Raw genomic sequence first — 24,306 nt, 5'->3', positions numbered from 1 at the left:
CAGGAACAGTGATGCCAACGGAAATGCTTTTTTTCTCATATTGCGAATAAATATAGGCATACAAATTAGCCGCAGTATTGATGTGCGTGTGAGGAACAGAAGCAGCAACGGAGGTCAGTGGCGTATCAAGGTCAACGGACAGGGCGAGGTGACATACTTACTGTGCTTGAAATAGTTCAGTTCAGATGCTGATGGATCAGTGGCGTATCACAATAACAACAATCCTGTATGCTTTAGACAAACAGTGATACCAACATAAACAATTTTAACATACTTTTATTTGGATATTGTGTACAGCAATTTGAACAATAATCATAAAGACAATTGACTATTGATTACAGTAATAATAATAATAATAATAATAATAATAATAATAATAATAATAATAATAAGGTATCAGTGGCGTATCAAGCTCCAACCACAACAAAGCCACACAACACGAGAGTAACGACAGCCTAGAGCAATGAAGTAAAAGCATTACACGCAGAGCAGTGATGCCAACACAACACATTCCCGCTGGTTACTGTGGTATAATGGTATTGCTGTCGTGTTGGCAGCACTGCGCCTGCTCAGCCCTGCAGCATGGCCGCCACTTCTGTGCGCCGGTTCTCACGCGCCAGGTGCAGGGCCGTCCGTCCGTGCCAATCCCTCGCCCCCCGCTCAGCGCCATGCTGCAACAGCAGCTGCACCACTGGGGCGCGGCCACACAATGCTGCACAGTGCAGTGCAGTCCACTGGTCTGCATCATCAGGCTCGTTGGGCCGCGCCCCAGCTGCCAGCAGCAGCTCACACACTGCAGGGTGCCCCCAGTATGCAGCCACATGCAGAGCAGTGCGGCCAAATGGTCCTCCCTTCACATCCGGCTGCGCCCCGGCAGCCAGCAGCGCCCTGCACGCATCCTGGTGGCCTTCACATGCAGCCAGCCGCAAGGGCGTGCGGCCATAATGATCCTCGGTGTTCACCAGGCTGCCTGCATCCAGGAGCAGCTGCACCCTGTGTGTGTCCCCCCGCTCCGCTGCCCGGTGTAGCTCAGTCCTGCCTTGGCTGTCCTGCTCCAGGTCGGGCCCGACCTCAGCCACACATCTGTGCTTCTGCACCAGACAAAACAATCTGGTCAGAGGAAGCTCAGCCAGCTAGGTGACAGTTCACTAGACTGAGTGAAGCTGATGGCAGTAGTAGTGACAGTAGCCATAACTACAGTAATGTCAGTTGTAGTGACAGTAGCCATAACTACAGTAATGTCAGTAGCAGTGACTAGTCATAACTACAGTAATGTCAGTAGTAGTGACAGTACTCATAACTACATTGATGTCAGTAGTAGTGACAGTAGTCATAACTACAGTAATGTCAGTAGTAGTGACAGTAGTCATAACTACAGTGATGTCAGTATTAGTGGCAGTAGCCATAACTACAGTAATGTCAGTAGTAGTGACAGTAGTCATAACTACAGTGATGTCAGTATTAGTGGCAGTAGCCATAACTACAGTAATTTTCGAGTGTTCTCAAACAGTTGTTAATGTAATTCCAGATCCAAATTAAAGCCTGTTGAAACACGTAAAGCACACGGACAGCAAAGCTGAAATTCACATCGTAACTTAAGCTGAGATGCGAACTACGTTCTCTTGTTTATTACATCTATAAGTTGTAAATCAGGACTCACTTTAAATCAGTTTCTTACCTCAGTCCTAACACATCGTCCTCCACGGGAGACCCAACCGCACATGTCTCGCGTCGCCACTCACCTAAACAGAGCTCAGCTTCCAACCACCACAGACAGAGGGCTGTTGTGTGTTGGACATAGTTCAGCCAATCAGAATGTACCTACACTAAGATATTTTTTTCTTTTGGTCTTGTTTACTAATTGTAGCTACAAAGTACAGTTTTAGACAAGAATAATCACACTCTGATATACTGTAATTCAGAATAATTTTACGTTCGCTCGGAGAAAAACCAGGGGGTGGGGGCTGAAAGCAGAAGGCCACACAAGTTACCGCTATTCCCTTCGTCCCGCGCAGAGGTTAACACCACATAGTTGCCAGTTCTGTAACGACTTGGAGTGCACGTAGTTTGCATTATCTGTTTAGTTTTCTTAGTGTTCACTGAAATTAGTGAAATATGTGGCACCATGGGAGTCTGTTGCAGAGAGTGAACAACATAGCGATGACAATCATTGTTACAAGAGGTCAGTCATTAGACAGACAAGCTGCACATATTATAAAGGCAAGGAGAAGGCGAATGTGATTCACCAATTGATAAAACTGTTCGCGCTACAGATGTTTCAAGATCATTAGTGAGGAAAATAATTTATATCAATATAACCAAGTATAGCACTCCAAAAAAAGTTCAGACTGCATTACAAACAGTTACGAAATTCAAGAAACTTCATGATTTCGGACGTGATATAATACGACGCACCATTTATGAATGTTACAACAACCACATATCCCCTACATTGGACATCATTTTATGTGCAGTGCAAGAAAAGACACAAGGCACAGATTGCGAATTGCTGTATCGATAAAAAAAATGACTCAATTGTTATAGGTTATACTACTATGAAATATGTGAAATTTACAAATTTATTATGTTAACTGTGTAGGAGAAAAAAAAACTGTTATTATATGACTGAAATAAATATACTTCTTTCATATTTAGAAAATGGGTCTGAGAGACCCAACCCGTGCAGTTACGTAACTTTTCATGACGCGTTCACTGGCGGGTTAATAATAATAATAATAATAATAATAATAATAATAATAATAATAATAATAATAATAATAATAATAATAATAGGCTAATAGATAAATGTTATCAGTGAATATAAACATAGATGGTTTTTAGGTTCTTTTACGACGCTTTATCAACAACTTAGGTAATTTAGCGTCTGAATGAGATGAAGGTGATAATGCCGGTGAAAAGCGCCTAGGGTCCAGCACTGAAAGTTACCCAGCATTTACTCATATTGGGTTGAGGGAAAAACCCAGAAAAAAGCTCAACCAGGTAACTTGCCCCGACCGGGAATAGAACGTGGTTTCGCGGCCAGACCGAAGTTACTCCACACGTGTGGACAACAGAGATATGTAAGTGGACGTTTAACTGACGTACTCTATTAGATGTTGCAACGCTGCTTCCTTAGTCGCGTGTCTAGTTGTGTAACAACAAGCACTGCTTCGGTAGCATACTCTCTTATTGCACCCCTTCCCCTGTTTTTCTCTGAACGAACATACAATAGGAAACAGTTTGAAAGCTGTAGGCCTTATTGTTTATATATTATTAATCCTAAATACATGTCTTCAATTGCCTTTCACATCCCGCATAGGCTTATAAACAAGTTGTAGTAATATAAAACACAACTATATCTGTCTCAGCTAAAATTTCCACATTCGACTCCCGTCCAGGGATCTAGAAACTTCCCAGCCCGCACAGAAACAAGACAAATGAGCAACTCATCCCGCACGCTGATGCAGTGAAGAGGAATAAAATGCGCAATTTAGCCAACATGGCATTCTAGAATGTACGCGGACTCCTCCGCAGTTGTGTCAGCCCGAAGCCAGACTTACACGTGGAAAATAAACAATATGGCGGAAATTGTTACTTTTATTGCAGATAATAACACTGGAATGTCGCACTGTGCTACAAGCTGGATGCGGGTTCGAACCCCGCCGAAGACGACGAATTTTAAATGCTATGGAATCCACAGCATGGCTTCATCGGGAGGCAAGTAAAGCTGTGCTGCCCCGTCGTAGATTACAGCATGTGACAGAACCCTGCTCTAGATAGGCCTACAAGGCTGCAGACTACATTATTGTAGGACAGGGACCGTCAAGTGACTACACTCTCGTGCGTACGTACAAACCCTCAAGCCCTGACGTACGGCTGCGGGCAAGGGTAGCTGCTTCCACAGTGGCGGAGCTAAGAACTTGTATGTGAACCAAATTTGTGATAAGAATGTAAATTAATTTCAGCTTGTAATTGAAGCACGCTTTCACTGTTAATTGCATTGTACTGAAAAACAGTACTCTATACAATTTTGTACAGTTAACTATATACGAAACAAATTTTTGCATGTTTGCACAATAATGAAACAAAACAAAATATACACTTTTATACAGATTAATATACTGTTTGTCTTCTTCTCATTGCTATACAATTCAATTAACAAAATAAAACAACAGTACAAACGTTGTTATTCAAATACAATTCTCTAATAATAGTACTTTTTCTTAAACATCAGAGATCCGCTGCGGTTTTTGCAGTTTTCTGTTAGTAAGCAGCTATTTAATTCTCGGAGCTATTGTTTTAGTACCAGCCAATCGCAAACATGCTTTCAATTGTTCATCACTTAGTTGTTTCTGTGACGTGACTTTGTAAACTTCATTAAACAAAACAGTGTTTCGCATACGTAGGTTGTCCCGAACATTTACAACGTTCTTGCAGCAAGATTGTACTGTTTAGGAAACCTTTCTCTTGGAAAACAAGTATAGAAATGGTTAATACTTTTTGTTTTGATACTTATCCTTTAGCTCAATATCGCTTTGTAAATCAAGTATTTCTAATTGTAGTTCAGCAGGAATATCCAGGACACTCACTGAAAAAGATATTGCAAATATCTTAAATTGTTGTTCAAGATCTCTAATATTCTCAAATCTACGTTCGAAACTTCGCACAATTGTTGCATTATTCTTATATATTCTTTCATGTCCAAGGCTTCTAACAGGTTTCCCATGTACATCCATAAATAAGGCAGTTTCATTTCTAAGTACGAGAAAACGTTCCAGAATTTTTCGACTTCACACTTTACCTCGGTATGGTAGAGTAAATCCCCATACTGTTAATGCCATCAAGCAGAGCCCTGAAGTCCCTGTGATTGAGTCCTTTTGACCTTATGAAATTAATTGTTCGCATAACAACATCCATTACATTGCTAAGGTTCATGTTTTAGCACATAAATATTCCTGGTGCAAAATGCAGTGCACCGGTGCCCCCAAGCGACCTCGATAGGTTCCACCACTGATAGACTGCAGTGTACAAGTGTACTGCTCGCAGTGGAAGCCGTACGCCCTCTCGCGATCTTGACTCGACTTGGCGGAGCCTGTTGTAGGATATACCAGGCGACGCTGAATTTCGACTGTGAATGTAAGCATTTGTTATTTTGTATATACAACAGATATATATGCCTTTATATACTGAATTATAAGGAACATAAACAATTAGGAACACTGGAAGACCCTGTGAGCAAAGCACGTTTTTCGGTGTTGTTCCATCTAGGCCCTACATAGGAAAAAACGAATAAAAATGAAATAAATAATAATTTAAAAAAAAACCTTATAGCGTCTATATATAATTATTTCAATAGGTCTAGAACTTATACGCAATGTGTATTTATTTATTAAATTTAATAAGAGAAAATGTTCAGAATTCGAGGTGAATTTTCGTTTTGCCTAAGCTATTCCAAGTTACCAGCACCGGTATTTTATACGTTCAACACAATGTGAAAAATACTGAAAGATTATAGCAGAATTGATTTCTGTGTTTATTGTTATTCATTGTATTCTCGGAGTTTCATTCAGGAGTTGGAGCCAACTGCCATACCCTTAGTCCTGGTTACCAGCACCGGTATTTTATACGTTCAACACAATGTGAAAAATACTGAAAGATTATAGCAGAATTGATTTCTGTGTTTATTGTTATTCATTGTATTCTCGGAGTTTCATTCAGGAGTTGGAGCCAACTGCCATACCCTTAGTCCTGGTTACCAGCACCGGTATTTTCTACGTTCAAACAATGTGAAAAATACTGAAAGATTATAGCAGAATTGATTTCTGTGTTTATTGTTATTCATTGTATTCTCGGAGTTTCATTCAGGAGTTGGAGCCAACTGCCATACCCTTATTCCTGGTTACCAGCACCGGTATTTTATACGTTCAACACAATGTGAAAAATACTGAAAGATTATAGCAGAATTGATTTCTGTGTTTATTGTTATTCATTGTATTCTCGGAGTTTCATTCAGGAGTTGGAGCCAACTGCCATACCCTTAGTCCTGGTTACCAGCACCGGTATTTTATACGTTCAACACAATGTGAAAAATACTGAAAGATTATAGCAGAATTGATTTCTGTGTTTATTGTTATTCATTGTATTCTCGGAGTTTCATTCAGGAGTTGGAGCCAACTGCCATACCCTTATTCCTGGTTACCAGCACCGGTATTTTATACGTTCAACACAATGTGAAAAATACTGAAAGATTATAGCAGAATTGATTTCTGTGTTTATTGTTATTCATTGTATTCTTGGAGTTTCATTCAGGAGTTGGAGCCAACTGTCATACCCTTATTCCTGGTTACCAGCACTTTTATTTTATACGTTTAACACAATGTGAAAAATCTGAAAGATTATAGCAGAATTGATTTAGTAAAATTGGAATCATTGCGACAATCTCACTACATGAATGCTCTTTTTGTCTGTTTCAAAACAGTACAACAAAGAATTTAGAATCAGTTTCAAGTCAGCACTGAAAGTGTTGTTTCGTGTTTTATGTGTTCATTGATCTATTTGTTTAGCGTTAATTTAATTAAGCACTAATCTGTTTTATAGTACAAGGTTTTGGTTTATTGTTTATCAATCGAAGTATTATTAATATTAAGTTATTTGGTATAAGAGGTGCGTCACAATTTCCAAGATCGTACATATCTTCAAAGGAAAAAGACAAATAGAATATAACGATGGGCACCAAAGAACTTTAGGCCTATATAGAACATATCCTATCGTTTACTTCCTTTTTATCGGAGTTGGGCATTTTCTAATCGATTACTGATTACACAACTTCACAAAAATTAGGGGTTAACATTTAAAGTAACATTTCAAAATAATTTACATCCAAAGTTTAATAGGACTAGCTATGTATTTAATTTGTTTCCATAATTCAATTTTTTATGAAAATTGTAGGCCTACATGAAAAAATTCCCCCCCCCACCAAACAAATTACATCTACGCTACCGATAGGCCCTAGGTCTATTTCATAGACATGACTGAATTCCTAACTAAAATATAACAGTGCTTGTATGCGTGTCCAGTGATTTAATATGGAAACATCCTAAGCAAGGATGGCACTTTAAGGCAAAAACAAGACTTGCTAGCCTATATGATAAAAATGATTGAAGACATCTCGTAACAAATGAAAGAATAGAAATAGAAATATAACTAAAAACTTCAGATAACATTTTAGAAACACTGGATCACTGGCTGAAAAGAAACTGCCTACTGAAGGATGCATTGGAAGAAATCGTGAGCGGGAAAAAAGTTTGGGGCAGAAGAAGATATCAGATGATAGACGACATTAAGATATATGGATCATATGCGGAGACTAAGAGGAAGGCAGAAAATAGGAAAGATTGGAGAATGCTGGGTTTGCTGTCAAAGAACTATCCCTAAACAGAAAATTATTACGTAAACACCTGATTTCTTTGCCAAAGGAACTTTTATCCTGGATCATTTTCCCCCGGTACGTCCAGAGGTGTCAAGAACGCCTTACTGCGACGTTTGATTCCCAGATATTGACGGTTAAGAAAACATTGGGGTCAAAGTACCCATTTTTGAGTAGCCCTAATGGGTGGTTGGAGCGCCAACCGTATTGGAGGCTTCATATGAAGAAGGGACGAACAAAATATGGACAATCCGTCGCACGTGTCGCTATTTCTTGATTTAGTTTGACCAGAAAAATTTTGAAGGATTTCCGAACATTTCCGGAGTCTTCGAAGCTAATCCACTGAGAGTTGAGGAGACCCTTGGTGTTATGGGTAGCGATCAAGGACCCGTTATTGTCTGCGTCCATGCAGATCCTTCTAGCCGGAGGGATTTCCGTACAAATGTTGGCGGAGGGGAAATGTAAAACCTTGCCGGTTTTTGGGTGGATATCAACTTTTCTCTAGGATCGGAATTTTGTGAATTTCTTTGCCCGGAATGCGTTTATATTGTCCACGGCTGTGAAGTAACAGTATGTGTGACAATGAAACTAGCAGGCACGAGTTCAAATCCTGGTTGAGTTTCTTTCCGACGTTTTTTTCAATCCGCTATCGTCGATTTTATGAACCCTCCTATGTGGGAGTACAGAAAATAATTTTTCTGGAAGAAGAAAAAATTAACAGGCCTACACTCAGCCTTTATGATTTCATTTATGTTCACCATAGTCACCAACGTTTTCTACGAAATTATTACATATTCTTATGTAGGCCCATTAAATTTTAATTAAATTTTTCTCCCTCCTGAAAAATTATGTTGTGTCTGTCACATAGCAGGTTTGATAAAATCCACGACGAAATGCTGGGTAACGTTCGGCGTGCATCTGGCTGGCATTATCACCTTCATCTCATTCAGACGCTAGGTAACCATAGCAGTTGTAAACCGCCGTAAAATAAACCGATTAATATTGTCTACTACTGTTTTACAGCAGTTTTTAATAAGCTATATGTGTATTATTTTTGTAAAACGCAATTTCTTCGAACTTTTTTTCATATCAGTTCATATGCACTTTTCCTCAACTCATTTCGCATATCTGCGTGAAATGTTTACCACATAATTCAGTTAACACTTTCATGATGTAGATTCGCCTTTATTCAATTTTCTTAAGTCCTAAATTGTTAAACTTTATTTAAAAAGAGTTTGAAAATTAAAAAAATATATATATTTTTTTCTAGTCAATATTTACAAACCTAAACAACCCTCCACTTATGAACGCCAATTGTTCAGGGAATTGTTCCCGTTTTTGTTCATGTTCTCGGACTTTGCTTAAGTTAAGATTTAAACTTCACCTGGCACCGCATAATCATCCTGGCCACCATACCCCACTATCTCCTGGCTTAGTTGCCTCATGAGTGATGTTTTATTGCTGTCACTCATGAGCTTCAAACTTCTCTTCGAACTGCTGACTAAACATACATAGGCCTGGGCTAACGTAACTCCGCCTTGCAAGGATACATCCTGCCTTCACATGCGTAAGATGGGTTATCTAACTTTAGGCGCCCTCAATAATTCCGCTCTGAATGATGTTGGTACTAGATCAGGACGCGGGGCTGACTGTCATACACATGAAAACGGTGTCACGTAGCAACCAGGCCAGCAGCAAAGAGAATGCACGACTGACGCATTTCTGTTCAGCAAAACAATTGCTCGTTTGATTATACACTGAGAAACAAAAATGATTTTTTTTTGTCTCAGAAAGAAAAATATGTGATTCTGACAGTATTTTTTTTAAGTTTGAGAATAAGGTGCTTATGAAAAAATCTGGGGATAAGAGGGATAAAGTTACAGCAGAATAGAGAAAGGAATGCAAAGCAAAAATACATGCATTGTATTCTTCACACAAAATAATTAGGAGTATTAAATACAGACGTCAGACAGGGCAGAGCATGTAGCACGTACCATGGCCTATGGATGAATCCAGAATTGCTTGCAAGTTAGTGTGTTAGTGGGGGAAACTGAGCCTGGGGGAGAAAGAATTTTGGAGAGGACGAGACGTAGAAGGGAGTATAATATTAAATTGGCGGGCTTATGTGACGTCTGCAATGAACCTCCGGGTTCTCTAAAATCCATTTGTAAGTACACTGTGTTTATGGTGCTTCTTATTCTATACAGAACCAGTTGCCATAAATTTTTACCGGAATTCTTCCTACTGATTATCGGAAACTCAACGTCATGAAATTGCACAAGCAGCCCTTGAAAGTAAGTCGTCATCAGAGCAACATGGTTTAGGCCTTACGACATGTTCCAGCCTCTTATCTGAACATCTTTCGTTGGTCTTCGTCTTCCTCTCTCCGCTTGTGGTCTTATGCAGACGTGGTACGCTACGACTGAAAATAAGGAAGCCACAGCCACTGGAAGGGGCTGGTGGAAGGACGGTGTGTTGGGCTGTGCAGTGGCGGACTACAGACTGTAGGGTGTTCTGTTTATAAGTGTCTCTTAAACAATAAATAGCCTACGGCATGTTTGGTGTCCCAGTGGTTTTCATATCTGACAAGTTTATCCGATCTCAAATATTGGACTCCCGTACAATACAGGACACCTGACAACCTTACTTGTAACTCACATCAGGAACGACCTTAATCAGCTGCCAACAATAGTGGGCATTAAGGAGTTCTGTAGAAGCCATAAGCAAGTAACCGAACTCCTAAGTGAGATATCATAGAACAGAAGTTGCAGGCCTACCAAATTACAAACTGGAAGTGGAACTGGAAAATATACGTAGGCTATAGGCAGGCCTAATGTTTTGCGAGGAGGCCTAACTTGTTAGCTACAGGACTGAGTTCCTTCAAGACCGTGAGTTTTCACTCTCAGATTCGTTCTCGTGTTTTGGGTGGGGGGGGGGGCAAACACACGGAAGAAACTGATGTCCGTACCACATACTGACGTCGGCAGTGGAGGTGAATGGAAACAATAAATCAGGCTGAATTACGTCTGATGTTAATTATGTAAGCTATGTATGATCACTGAATACCAAACAATACCTCAGGGGTGTTCAATGCTCTGTATTATAAATGTGAATGTTTGATTCCGTAGGCAGGGGTGTACAGGGAATCGCCTTCGACTATGGACAGGGCTTTCTCAGGCCTAGTAGGTAAGTTTTCCTCTTCCCATATCACGAGATATAGGCTAAATTATAACCTCACGCCTTTACCCCTTTCACAATATGGCGGTCACAAATTACAGGGCGGTAAACCGTGTTTGAGTCTTTGAAGTTATCAGTGGCGTACTTCATGGACGCTACAAGTTTCTAGGCGTGGATGTAGAGTTCGTGCAGGAACAGTGATGCCAACAGAAATGCTTTTCTTCTCATATTGCGAATAAAAATTAGCCGCAGTATTGATGTGCGTGTGAGGACCAGGAGCAGTAACGGAAGTCAGTGGCGTATCAAGGTTATCGGACAGGGCGAGGCGACATACTTACTATGCTTGAAATAGTCCAGATGAGATGCTGATGGATCAGCGGCGTATGACTATCACACAATAACAACAATCCTGTATGTTTTAGACAAACAGTGATACCAACATAAACACTTTTAACATATTTTTATTTGGATATTGTGTACAGCAATTTGAACAATAGTAAATTATAAAGACAATCGATTATTGATTACAGTAATAATAATAATAATAATAATAATAATAAGGTATCAGTGGCGTATCAAGCTCCAACCACAACAAAGCCACACAACACGGGAGTAACGACAGCCTAGAGCAATGAAGTAACAACATTACACGCAGAGCAGTGATGCCAACACAACACATTCCCGCTGGTTACTGTGGTTTAATGCTATTGCTGTCGTGTTGGCAGCACTGCGCCTGCTCAGCCCTGCAGCATGGCCGCCACTTCTGTGCGCCCATGATGACGCGCCAGGTCCAGGGCCGTCTCTCCCCACTTACCCCTCGCCCCCCGCTCAGCGCCATGCTGCAACAGCAGCTGCACCACTGGGGCGTGGCCACGACGTGCTGCACAGTGCAGTGCAGTCCGCTGGTTTGCATCATCAGGCTCGTTGGGCCGCGCCCCAGCTGCCAGCAGCAGCTCACACACTGCAGGGTGCCCCCAGTATGCAGCCACATGCAGAGCAGTGCGGCCAGATTGTCGTGACTTCAAATCCAGCCGCGCCCCGGCAGCCAGCAGAGCCCTGCACGCATCCTGGCGGCCTTCACGTGCAGCCAGCCACAAGGGCGTGCAGCCATCACGATCCTCGGCGTTCACCAGGCTGCCTGCATCCAGGAGCAGCTGCACCCTGTGTGTGTCCCCCCGCTCCGCTGCCCGGTGTAGCTCAGTCCTGCCTTGGCTGTCCTTCTGCTGCAGGTTGGGCCCGACCTCAGCCGCAGCTCTGAGCTTCTGCAGCAGACAAAACAATCTGGTCAGAGGAAGCTCAGTCAGCTAGGTGACAGTTCACTAGGCTGAGTGAAGCTGATAGCAGTAGTGACAGTAGCCATGACTACAGTAATGTCAGTAGTAGTGACAGTAGCCATAACTACAGTAATGTCAGTAGTAGTGGCAGTAGCCATAACTACAGTAATGTCAGTAGTAGTGACAGTAGCCATAACTACAGTAACGTCAGTAGTAGTGACAGTAGCCATAACTACAGTAATGTCAGTAGTAGTGGCAGTAGCCATAACTACAGTAATGTCAGTAGTAGTGACAGTAGCCATAACTACAGTAATGTCAGTAGTAGTGACAGTAGCCATAACTACAGTAACGTCAGTAGTAGTGACAGTAGCCATAACTACAGTAATGTCAGTAGTAGTGACAGTAGCCATAACTACAGTAATGTCAGTAGTAGTGACAGTAGCCATAACTACAGTAACGTCAGTAGTAGTGACAGTAGCCATAACTACAGTAATGTCAGTAGTAGTGGCAGTAGCCATAACTACAGTAATGTCAGTAGTAGTGACAGTAGCCACACCTGCAGTAATGTTAGTAGTAGTGATAGTAGCCATAACTACAGTAATGTCAGTAGTAATAACAGTAGCCATAACTACAGTAATGTCAGTAGTAGTGACAGTAGCCATAGCTACAGTAATGTCAGTAGTAGTGACAGTAGCCATAACTAAAGTAATGGCAGTAGTAGTGACAGTAGCCATAACTACAGTAATGTCAGTAGTAGTGACAGTAGCCATAACTACAGTAATGTCAGTAGTAGTGGCAGTAGCCATAACTACAGTAATGTCAGTAGTAGTGACAGTAGCCATAACTACAGTAATGTCAGTAGTAGTGACAGTAGCCATAACTACAGTAACGTCAGTAGTAGTGACAGTAGCCATAACTACAGTAATGTCAGTAGTAGTGGCAGTAGCCATAACTACAGTAATGTCAGTAGTAGTGACAGTAGCCATAACTACAGTAATGTCAGTAGTAGTGACAGTAGCCATAACTACAGTAACGTCAGTAGTAGTGACAGTAGCCATAACTACAGTAATGTCAGTAGTAGTGACAGTAGCCATAACTACAGTAATGTCAGTAGTAGTGACAGTAGCCATAACTACAGTAACGTCAGTAGTAGTGACAGTAGCCATAACTACAGTAACGTCAGTAGTAGTGACAGTAGCCATAACTACAGTAATGTCAGTAGTAGTGGCAGTAGCCATAACTACAGTAACGTCAGTAGTAGTGACAGTAGCCATAACTACAGTAACGTCAGTAGTAGTGACAGTAGCCATAACTACAGTAATGTCAGTAGTAGTGGCAGTAGCCATAACTACAGTAATGTCAGTAGTAGTGACAGTAGCCATAACTACAGTAATGGCAGTAGTAGTGACAGTAGCTATAACTACAGTAATGTCAGTAGTAGTGACAGTAGCCACACCTGCAGTAATGTTAGTAGTAGTGATAGTAGCCATAACTACAGTAATGTCAGTAGTAATAACAGTAGCCATAACTACAGTAATGTCAGTAGTAGTGACAGTAGCCATAGCTACAGTAATGTCAGTAGTAGTGACAGTAGCCATAACTACAGTAATGGCAGTAGTAGTGACAGTAGCTATAACTACAGTAATGTCAGTAGTAGTGACAGTAGCCATAACTACAATAATGGCAGTAGTAGTGACAGTAGCCATAACTACAGTAATGTCAGTAGTAGTGACAGTAGCCATAACTACAGTAATGTCAGTACTACCCTATTAGTAGCAGTAGTGATAGTGGTAGCAGTTCTAGTCTGAAAACTCAAATTAAGTTTGCTCTCCAACTGCAGCTGGTCGCAATCTCTGTTGTAACAGTTTGTATCAATCCTTGCTCAGTAACTGTAACCATGGCAACAGCTCACACTTACTGCTGTCTTCTGGCGCTCCGCTTGCAGTTCGTCTGCCAGCTTCTTCAGTTCCTCCCCCTTCGCTTGCAGTTCTTCTCGCAGAGCCCGCAGTGCTTCCTCCTTACTCTGCAATTAAAAACAAATCTGGTTGAGAAGAACCTCAGATGTCGATAACTGGAGTAGAAACATGACTATGATGATGATGACGATGATTTTATAATACTAATAATATTATAACTAATATTCCTTTTATCATTATTAAAATGTGCAAAGACTGAATGGAGCTCGTAAACTCCCTCGTAAAAGTTTAAAGGTAAAAGAGAAGATGGAATCAATACAATGAAAGAACTTAAATGGGAAACAGTGAAAGTTACAAATTGGAATCCACGAGAATTTTCAATGTGGACGAAAGTGGCTTCTCCACAGTACAGAAGAAGACACAGAAAATCGTAGCGAGGAAAGGCAAGAAAGAAGTGGGTATGATATTGAGCGGTAAAAGGAGTGAATGCAACGATGTGCCAGTGCATCTGGTCAAAATGTTCCTTCCATGATTATGATCTGTCTGTTGGTGCTCCACAAGTCATTTTTATTACAGTTTCAGAAACTGGCTACATCAACTCTGAATTGTTCGTCATATGGCTGCAACAATTCATTTCCTCCGTCCATCCTACCAAAGAAAGGCCAGTATTGCTATTGCTTGATGGACACACCATCCTCAGCAAGAACTTTGATGCCCTGATGTATGTGGTACAATTTAGGAAACCAGTTGCCTAATTTGTACTCATTGCAGACATTTAGAAAACTGAACGTCATGACTTTATGTTAACTTGAAGTAAACTTTTCTTTTTAGGAAAATCCTCCCCTCATACCAGGAATTAAGATGTCGCTATTGAAATGATTCAACATTTGTCAGTTAAAATTGGAAAAAATAAAATATGTAAAATGGTACAAATAAGGCAACTCTGCCCTATAATTGTGTTGGGTATTGTATAATTGTATTGTAAATTGTAATTTTATTGTGTATTGTTTATATTGTGTATAGCACTGCCACTGGGTGCTGCCCACTTGCAGTATAAATAAATACATACGTACAAACTGTAACCACGGTAACAGCTCACACTTACTTCTTCCAGCTGGAGCCTCATCTCCCGCCCAGCCTCCAGTTCTTGTCTCAGCTTCCCCAGCTGATCCTGGTAACTCTGTAATATAAACAATTCTGGATTAGAGAAAGCTCAGCTGGTTAGGTGATAGTCTGACTTGAAGCAACAGGTTTCATGAAGGAATCAAGCTGATGGCCGGTATACAGCATCAGGAAATGACACAACAGCTACCAATGTTTGGATAAAGGCTTTCATATAAAACTTCTCATCAGTCTATTATTTTCCCTAAAGATTAAATAAATATGACAAGTCCTCAAATAAACCGAACATCTGCAGGAAGTTGATCTTCATTTTCATGATGAAGTTTTAAGAAATGGGCCACAGAACAAACCGTAATTTGTATTTTCATGGTAAGCCCTAAAATAAATGGGCCATGGATCACCTAACTACCAGAACATAATTCCGTCTTTCATAAGCCCTAAAATAGATGCGCCATTGGTCAACTAGACCAGCGTGCATCAAACGTTGTGAAGATGCTGCCCATTTTTTTGGGGAGACTTTTCATTGCAACCTCCTCTTCCCTCACTACCGTATATGTACCTCCCTAAAAAAAAAAAGCAACAAAAAAAATCCCTAGACAATTGAAAAAAATATGATTTTACTGAAAACCACTCAATAGTGGCCACTGTGTATAGTATCGTACCTGCGAGATGAGAAACCAGAATATGCTAACCTACTTTCCAATGTAGGCTATTCCATTTTGCTTCTTAGACGTGCCTTCCTTATTGAGCTATCTTTCAAACACTTTCACTAAGTTTTCGTCAAATACGACATAAATGTGTGTTAATAAGCCATTGTTGTTTTATTTTATGATCCATCCCTCTGCCCTTTACATGACAACCCAAGGCTTCGCGACCCATACTTTGAGAACCACTGGTCTAGACCTGCCCGCCCTGATATGTAATCCACATTTTCATGATTACATTTCTCCTCATAAAATCAACTCTAAACTAGTCACTGTCCTTGGACTCCTGTTACTTAAGTATGATTTATATGTTGTTGCTTTTAATGTAACTTCCTACCTTCTTCTGTCGCACCTTGATGCTTTACCAGAATGAATATCTGGCTGGAAAATACGCTAGATCATAAACATTTACACGGTCCTATCTCCTCTTTTATTTCTTAACTGTTTACAACAGTGGAATATCTTAGTAACAGTTCTCACATACTTTTCTCTAGCAGGAATTGTCAACTATTTCTTTTCATGTTAAACTTGGGGGACATAAACTTTGCTTTTTAAGGAACCAGTATAGAAAGGCCCAATTGCACAGGACAAGGACAACACATCATGCCACACTTGCTTGTTAGACAAAGGCCATACCACTGCAAATGCCTGCACTGAAAGCAGATGTATTCACCAGCTGTTAAGAGATTCATTCCCTGAAGTACTGACATCCCATTTCTTTGGAAGCTGCTAGTAAAATCAACCGGCTTATCGCTTTCACTGAGCATTAATGTTGCACACATTCAACTTGTCATTGAGTATGTTTCAGTCAATGGGAATTCGAAATAAGACGCTAGTGAAATAAATAAGCAGCTTCATTAGAAAATATAGCCAGCAAATTGGCCGGAGAATAAGGAAGTTTGTTCAAAGCAAATACAAGCACTGCCATATAAATCACACTTCAGCTAGCCCCTCACCTAACCCACTCAAACCTCCTCACTGTCCTCGGCCTCCTGTCACTTAGCTATCGCCATTTTCGTCTTTCAGGTATTGCCAGTAATATTACTGTCACTACATTGTGATATATAATGGAGTACTCATATTTATCATTCAATTAAGTGCCTATTTGAACACACCTTAGCGTCTGCATGTCTGCCTATTTTAAAGTTTTTCGTGCTATTGCTCCAACCTTTAATGTACCCTCAACTGCCCAATTACTGTATCTGTAACCATGGTAACAGCTCATCACTTACTTTTTCCTGCTGGAGCCGCAACTGGTGCTCTCCTTCATATTTCTGCCTCAGTTCTGCTTTCTCCTGTAACCACAAAGGAATCAGGTTCAGACGTAGCCCAGTCAGTAAGGTGGCAGTACGATGAGAAACAGAATAACTCACAACCAACTACTGAATGTATTGTACTAAACAACACGACATTTCTAATTCTATCTTCGCATTATATACATGGCTACAAATTTGTCTTAAATATTTTTCAATTTTCGTCGTCACCCATTTTCTGAATGTCTGGTAGTAGCAAATAGTTCTGTGGAATAAAACCTTAACTGTGATCTTATATAAGTTGTTCTGTAGTAACTGTAAATATGGCAACAGCGGATCTCTTACCCTTTCCGATTCTTCTTTCAGCTTTTCCAGCTCAGCCTGTGTTTCTCTTAATTCCCTCTCTCTCAGCTTCAATTCCTCCTTCAGCTCCTCAATGTTGTTGCTGCTCCCTACTTTTTCCTCTTCCTTCCTTGCCTCCAGGCCATGCAGGGACCGCGAGTCCAACCTCTCCTTGAGGACCCTCACTTCCTCTATCAGAGGAAGCAGCAGTCTAACCTGTCCCTCCAGGGTCTTCACTCGCTGCTTGAGGTCGAGGATAGGATTCGGTTTTGCCATTCTGCACACCAGAAAGCAAGAAAACAGTGAAACCTACAAATACTATTCACAAGTCACTTCCGTTAACACATACTCCAATGATCTTACAGAAACTGTAATGAATGGGTGCAATGCAGCTTTCAGAGTTATTTGTGTCCATCAAGTAATTCGTGTTGCTCAAATATGTTAGCAATTCCGTAAAATTCGTTCTCAAAATATTGTATTAGAATAATAATACAGCTTCACTGACTGACAAATGTCAAGGGGTTTCCTCAGAATATCACAGAAGTGGAGAAGATTAGATATATTTCCACTTTTAGATGAATTTCTTCTAGGTTACTTCAACGTTTATTGCTGATTTTCTTTTGTTTGCAATTCAGTACAAACTTGACATAATTATAGAGAGTTGCAACAAATTTCATGACCGCGGAAAACAACAATTGCTCATTTATACATGTTGGAATCTCAGCAGAGTTAGAACAATCCCATAATCAGCACGGCCTGGCGTTGCTAGCATGTTACTTTTAATCTAAGAAATTGCAGACTTTGTTAATAAGTACATAAATCCTAATGATTGATTTGTGGTTGTAAGACTCACAGTTTTTAAGATCAATTTCGTTATTTTTGGATTTGTTTCGTTTTTAGGTTAATTTTTTTCAATTGTGGCAGTACATTCTTGGCCATTTTTGCGACTTTTAATATTATTTATAATTTTTTGTTTCACTTAACTTTAATATAATTGAATTTTATTTTATTTTGTACTTCACTTGCCGTCCTCATTTACAGCAAGGGTAGGATGGAATATAATTTTCATGGAAGAGCAATTCAAGATGGACAGTAAGCTTGAATCCTTGAAGAGTCCCAAGGCTTTAGAGAGAGAAAGCTACAGAAACCAATCAGCTGTTCCTCACTTGACAAAATAGAGTAACAACCTTCATGAAGTTTTAGGATTTTCCGGGATTCAGTCAGATGTGACCTGTACAGATAACGATATTCTCCATTGCATGATGAGTTTTATTTCCACACTCCTCATCCTAGCAGCAAATAGCAAACTTGCTATCGAGAATGATGTTAAAAAGAAATCATCAGCACAGTCAGTAACATTACCACAAACTGTAACAAGTCACAGTAACTCATCAGAATTTTTCAAAGAATTGTGCGATGTTCTTGATTCATTGGATATTCCTATCTGGAAACTAAATAACACAAAACTGACGGTAATTATGTAATGCAACAGCGGACAGTCAATTCTTAATAATTTATATGTCATCTTCATCATCCATAACATAGCTCAGTTTTTCATGGTACAGCGTGCTGAACTTGTACAAGAGCACAGCTATTCGGCTACCCAATCATCCACAGAATAGAAGTGATAACCACAATAAACCTCAGGCTGCAGTGCAAGAGAGAGAGAGAGAAAAAAATACTTAAGAAATTATATTCTGCAGTGATGCGAATGCAATGCAAAATGAGACGGCAAATTGAAATACAGTGTGATTTTATGTTATTTTCTATTTAGTGTGTGTTAGTAAAATGTGTTCTACCTGAGAATATTGGCAACTTACATTAGCGAAGTATTAAATATCGGCAGGCGCCTTTTGATAAATCCATCTTATTTTTCATGGCGTTATATGGAATTCTTTTTTGTTTTTTTAATTTGAAAGTTACACTAAATAAGTTACAATTTTTCTTTTGCTTCATTGGCTTCTGTCAGATGTATATAGTGATAAACACGTGGTTTAGTTTGCAGTCACAAATACTTTCAAGATGAAAATAGTACAACACTTACCTTTATATATTCTAATGCACTGTTCTAGCTTTCCTCCTCCTATTTCTTACAAATGTAGCATTTGAGAGGTCCAGGATACAACAATTCGAAAAATGACCACTTTCCTAGTAATTCGTCCTTGACCTCTCGCATATTAGCCTATATTGGTATTTATAATAGGGGGGGGGGGCTAAAACACTGCATTACAATATACAGATAGGCAGTGGCGATAGCCTATGCAAAATGTTTGACAACCAGTTCCCTCATGTGTACCTATGTTAAACATATACGGTATATGTCCATGGTAATTGCAAATATTACCTAGAAATAATATAACAATCAGTTCGTCCTTCCCGGTGCGAACCGGCCGAATATCACCAGTGCAAATAGGCCTAAGTATGAAACGAATTTATGTTGAAATTGACCTATTTGTGTCTGCAAACTTAAAGCACGTGCTTATCACTATACAGCGTGAGTCAAAAGTCAGGAACAATATAAATATCTTCCATATGATTGATTACTATAGGTGTTACCAGTATTTTTAAGATCAAATGCTTTACCAGTGATACATTCAATTCTAGCCTTCAGCTATCTCAAAAGCCGCCATTTTGGATGCAACTATAACGTTTTTCGTCCATTCTTTACATCTTCAGCAGCTCGAATTAAATTTTATCCTGACCAAGATGTCCGATCTGTTTTTTTTTTTTTTTTTTTTTTTTTGTAGTCTTTAGTCATCGTCTGTATAGAAATGAAATGTGAATTACATTTTTAACCTTTGACACCTTTTATAAAGTATCAGAGAATATGTAAAGTAATATAATGTAAAATATTATCAAAAATATTTCCACAACACAATTTACGGGTTAAATAATGTATTTCTTAACCATGTTGCGTCTTCCCCCAGTTACAAGGGGAAGACGCCACCCACACTTACTTGCCTACTGCCGCAAGGTTGTCGCCGTAGCTGCATGTCTAGTGTGCGTAACAGAATGCACAGCTCACGTATATAGCAGATATTCCATTTAAAATGAAACATCAGTCTATGAAGCTTAAATATAAGCAACGGAATATTATAAAGTATGTAGTCACCGGGCTACATGCTCACAAGATCCAAAATAACGACAATGAAAAGGGATAAACTAAGACAAGCCCACACGCTACGTGTCCACCCCGTCAACACTCTTCAAACTAGAAGGTCCGCGCTGACCACTGCTGACACATAAAAGAACTGCAAACAAAGTTGCGTCTTCCCCCAACTGGTATCTTCCCCCGAATTACCTTATATATGTATATATATATATATATATATATATATATATATATATATTCATATATTCATTTGTCACAGTTATGTTGTTAATGCTCCCTGTAAACGTTTATGCTACCATCGTATCCAAAAAAGAAAGTTCACATTACACTATATGAAGTTGGCAGTTCTCAAAAAGCTCTGTCACTGTCAATAGAGAATCTTGGCAGGCGTTTTGCCGCCTTCAGTGCACACTGCAGTTTTCAACTGAGTTCCCCAAGTCCAGTGCTGCGGTAGTAAGAAGGCGGGCAGTTCCGTGATCTGTGAGTACGAGCGAGTGAGAATCAGCGCATTTCTGTGAATTACACTTAGAATTCCATTTAACTTTCCTCTGGGCATAGCAGTGCTCTCAATTGAGAGGAAGATGGCACATTCTATTCCGAACTTCAACAATAGAGTTAGGCCTATAGAGGTTTTTGCTCGCAGAAAGAACCGAAAAATGGAGCTCATCTACAAAAATTAGAAAGGTTAGTGCACATAAATTGGTTTTATATGTTTTTAATTTTCAGGGTTCATCATTAAGGTTGTGCCCCACTTGACAGAATGGCTTTCGGCCGCCACTGCATGGTACAGTACTAAGGAGGCTTTGGAAAAGGAATTTTTATCCAATTCCTCTAATTAACTTTTCCTGCTTTACTGTTTGGTTAACCTGTGGCAGTTTGAATGCATTGTTGTGGTTATTTGAAGCTTTCCTGTAACAAATTTCTTGATTTTCGTGATGGCATTATCTAAAGAGGGAAGAATTGATATCGTTCCTCATTCTGGTGGGTTCAGCCACAGAAATGCTGCAGCAGACCCACATTCTGGGTTTGTGTTCAAATATAACGATAAGCAGAAAGCAATGAAGGAGCGGCCAGAGAGAATGATTGTTGCAATGCTCTGTGACTGCGTAACGCACAGGAACGCCGTGCAGTGGGCAGTCAAACAGCACGACGATACTGGATTCTGAAAGCTTTCATGACGAAATTTTCTATTAAAAGCTTTCGTATTAGGTTCACTTTCATATGACATGGAGACAAGTATTTAACAAAGAAATAGATTCTTCCCAGACAGTTAAGTTACACAAAACATGCCATATTTCTGGCTATCAATAATCTTCAATATTTATGGCCAAGCGTCACTCTAAATATGCTAGACTTAAACTTGAAATGGCTGAGTTAGCTAATCGACCTCCAGCAGCCCAGCCTCTGACACATTTCCCTGTACACAGAGGTGGTGGAGGGGGCAATGTTGGAGGGGGTTCCTTCTCTCCACACCGGGTTCGACTCCGAGGCAGGTCGGCTATTAACACACAACAGACAGCTAATACAGTGAGCCGCTTACCATCTGCCTTCCGTGACGTCATTCTTCAACTGCTCGAATGGCGGGAGTGTAGAGTATGTGGAGGAATAAATGTATGAACATGCAGAAGATTTAGTTTACAGGCCGCCATTCTCTGTCACTTCCAAACTGTTGTTAGCCTATAGGATTATAAAGAAGAAGAAGAAGAAGAAGAAGAAGAAGAAGAAGAAGCTGTTGTTACACAGCCAGAACTTACCTTGTGAGTTGAAAATGAAGTTATGTTAACACTGAGCGAAACGAAGAACGGTGCTACCAACAGTGACGGAGTTCTGGTCAATTCCCAACACAATCGTCCACAGACTTTGTACACGGAGAGAAAAGTGAAGAAGTTCGAACCAAAAACCACTTGGTTGAAAACGAGAATGAGTAGTGACGCAGCCCTGCTTCTGAGGAGTTATATAGTGCCTTATCTACCGGTTAACAAACAGCCAGATAAAGCTGTCCGACAGCTTACACAAGCAAGGAAGAAGAGATCATAGGAGTGGCGCTTGAAGACAACCAATAGGAGAAAGGATTATGAATAAATAAAGTTGCAATGTAACGCTAAAATAACGCAATGACTTTAATCTTAAAATAAATATTAATAAGATATCGGTAGAGATAAATCACGTGACTGGTACCACAAGTCAAGAGCTTGTTATCGTGTCCAGAGGTTGCACAACAATCCACTCACCGTGTGATAAAGGTTCTGTCTTTCGTAATTTATTAGTGCACGAAATCTAATTTCTATGAAGGCATTTTCCTTCACTCCTATTAGATTTAATAGATTAAAACTCAAAGAACGAAAGCAAGGAAATTATGTTTATGTTTATATGAAATCCGATGTCAACAACAACAACAATGGCCAAAGCCCACACACCGTAACTCAGTTATAACACTCCTTCCCTCTCGGATGATTCATACATGTTTCTGTAACTGATCTACATTCCGTCGTTTAATATTAATATTTTATAATTTAATTCATAGAGATAGATTCCCATAGATTTAGAAAAGACTGCAGCTACAGGTAGGATTTCGGGAGAAGACTTTTGACTAAACACAATTTCCAACGTTAAAAGATTGTCTCACGGCTGAATTATTATTATTATTATTATTATTATTATTATTATTATTATTATTATTATTATTATTATTATTATTAATTATTTATTATTATTACTATTATTACTGTATTATTATTATTATTATTATTATTATTATTATTATTATTATTATTATTATTATTATTATTATCTAAATTAGAATATGCATCTGTTGCGTGGAACTCTATTACTTCTACTGATTCGGCTAAACTAGAAAATATCCAAAGAAAATTCATTTCTCTTTGTGTGTTCAGATTTGTACCCAACTCCTCTTCTTTAAATTATGAACTATCTAGTAAATATTTTAACTGTACCAGTCTGTAATCGAGACGTCAGGATATTGATTACACTTTCTTTAATAATGCTATTAATTGTGTCATTGATTGTGATTCTTTTATATATAACACCTATCTTAGAATTCCCGTGGAAGGTTCTCGTGGTCAAAGAATTTTCTTCACTAAATTATTTAAATCCCTTTCTCCAATAGCCAGGTATATTAAAAGTCCTAATTTGCAAGATCACATTTGATTTTACTTATGCATGATATATCCTTAGTTGTTATTTAATATCTTTTATTATTTGTTAGATACTGTCATTTATTTTGTTGCATTTGGTTAATGATTAATGTTGATTTCATCTCACTGCCATTTTCTGTCATTCATTCTCATTATCATTTGTTCTGTTTTTTTTATTTTGTGCTAAACTGTAATTGGCTTCGTGCTGTTGTTTTCCACATTAATATTCGAGACAGACAGACAGACAGACAGACAGATAGATAGATAGATAGATAAATAAATTATTAATATTATTGAATAATTTCAAGGAAAAATTGTTCCGGGGCCGGGTATCGATCCCGGGACCCCTCGCTTAGCGCGCGAATGCTCTACCGACTGAGCTACCCCAGGAACTATACACGACACCGTTACAATTTTTCCTTTTATATTCACACAACTCACATGAGCTGACACGACGCCAGAACTCAACTGTGAGTGCACACAATACTGTTTGACTTTAAATTGTGGCTTCCTGTTAACGTACCTCCAGTAACGAATGTATTATACAAATCTGGCTTTCAGGTAGTAAGGGTCCCGGGATCGATACCCGGCCCCGGAACAATTTTTCCTTGAAATTATTTAAACCTGCTTTACAGGGAGCTACTACCTGAAAGCCAGATTTGTATATTAATATTATTATTACTATTACTGTTACTACTACTATTACTATTATTATTATTATTATTATTATTATTATTATTATTATTATTATTATTATTATTATTATTATTATTATTCTGGAAACCATTTGGTGTGATCTGATCCTTCCCTAAGCAGCTCCCCTGG

At 39.4% G+C, this 24,306-nt stretch overlaps 1 protein-coding gene across 8 annotated transcripts; it reads right to left on the bottom strand.

Annotated features, from left to right (window-relative positions):
* Positions 1 to 258: 258 nt before the first annotated feature.
* LOC138713600 (26S proteasome non-ATPase regulatory subunit 10-like) lies at positions 259 to 22,317 on the bottom strand. 8 transcript variants are annotated; one of them, XM_069845818.1, is made up of 6 exons: positions 22,081 to 22,316; positions 17,218 to 17,491; positions 16,852 to 16,914; positions 14,893 to 14,973; positions 13,790 to 13,900; positions 259 to 1,091 (listed from the first exon to the last, which is right to left on the bottom strand). In XM_069845818.1, exons 2-6 carry the CDS (start codon positions 17,488 to 17,490, stop codon positions 570 to 572), a joined length of 1,050 nt encoding a protein of 349 aa, XP_069701919.1. In that variant the 5' UTR covers position 17,491; positions 22,081 to 22,316; the 3' UTR covers positions 259 to 569. The 8 variants fall into 8 exon arrangements, with proteins under 8 accessions (XP_069701919.1, XP_069701950.1, XP_069701941.1 ...); XM_069845849.1 differs by having other exon boundaries at positions 13,796 to 13,900; XM_069845840.1 differs by having other exon boundaries at positions 14,899 to 14,973.
* Between the last annotated feature and the right edge of the window lie 1,989 nt (positions 22,318 to 24,306).

This window comes from Periplaneta americana, chromosome 2 (genome assembly GCF_040183065.1).
Source record: "Periplaneta americana isolate PAMFEO1 chromosome 2, P.americana_PAMFEO1_priV1, whole genome shotgun sequence".
In the NCBI taxonomy this organism is placed as follows: Eukaryota; Metazoa; Arthropoda; class Insecta; order Blattodea; family Blattidae; genus Periplaneta; species Periplaneta americana.
This window is presented reverse-complemented; position numbering and strand designations above follow the sequence as displayed.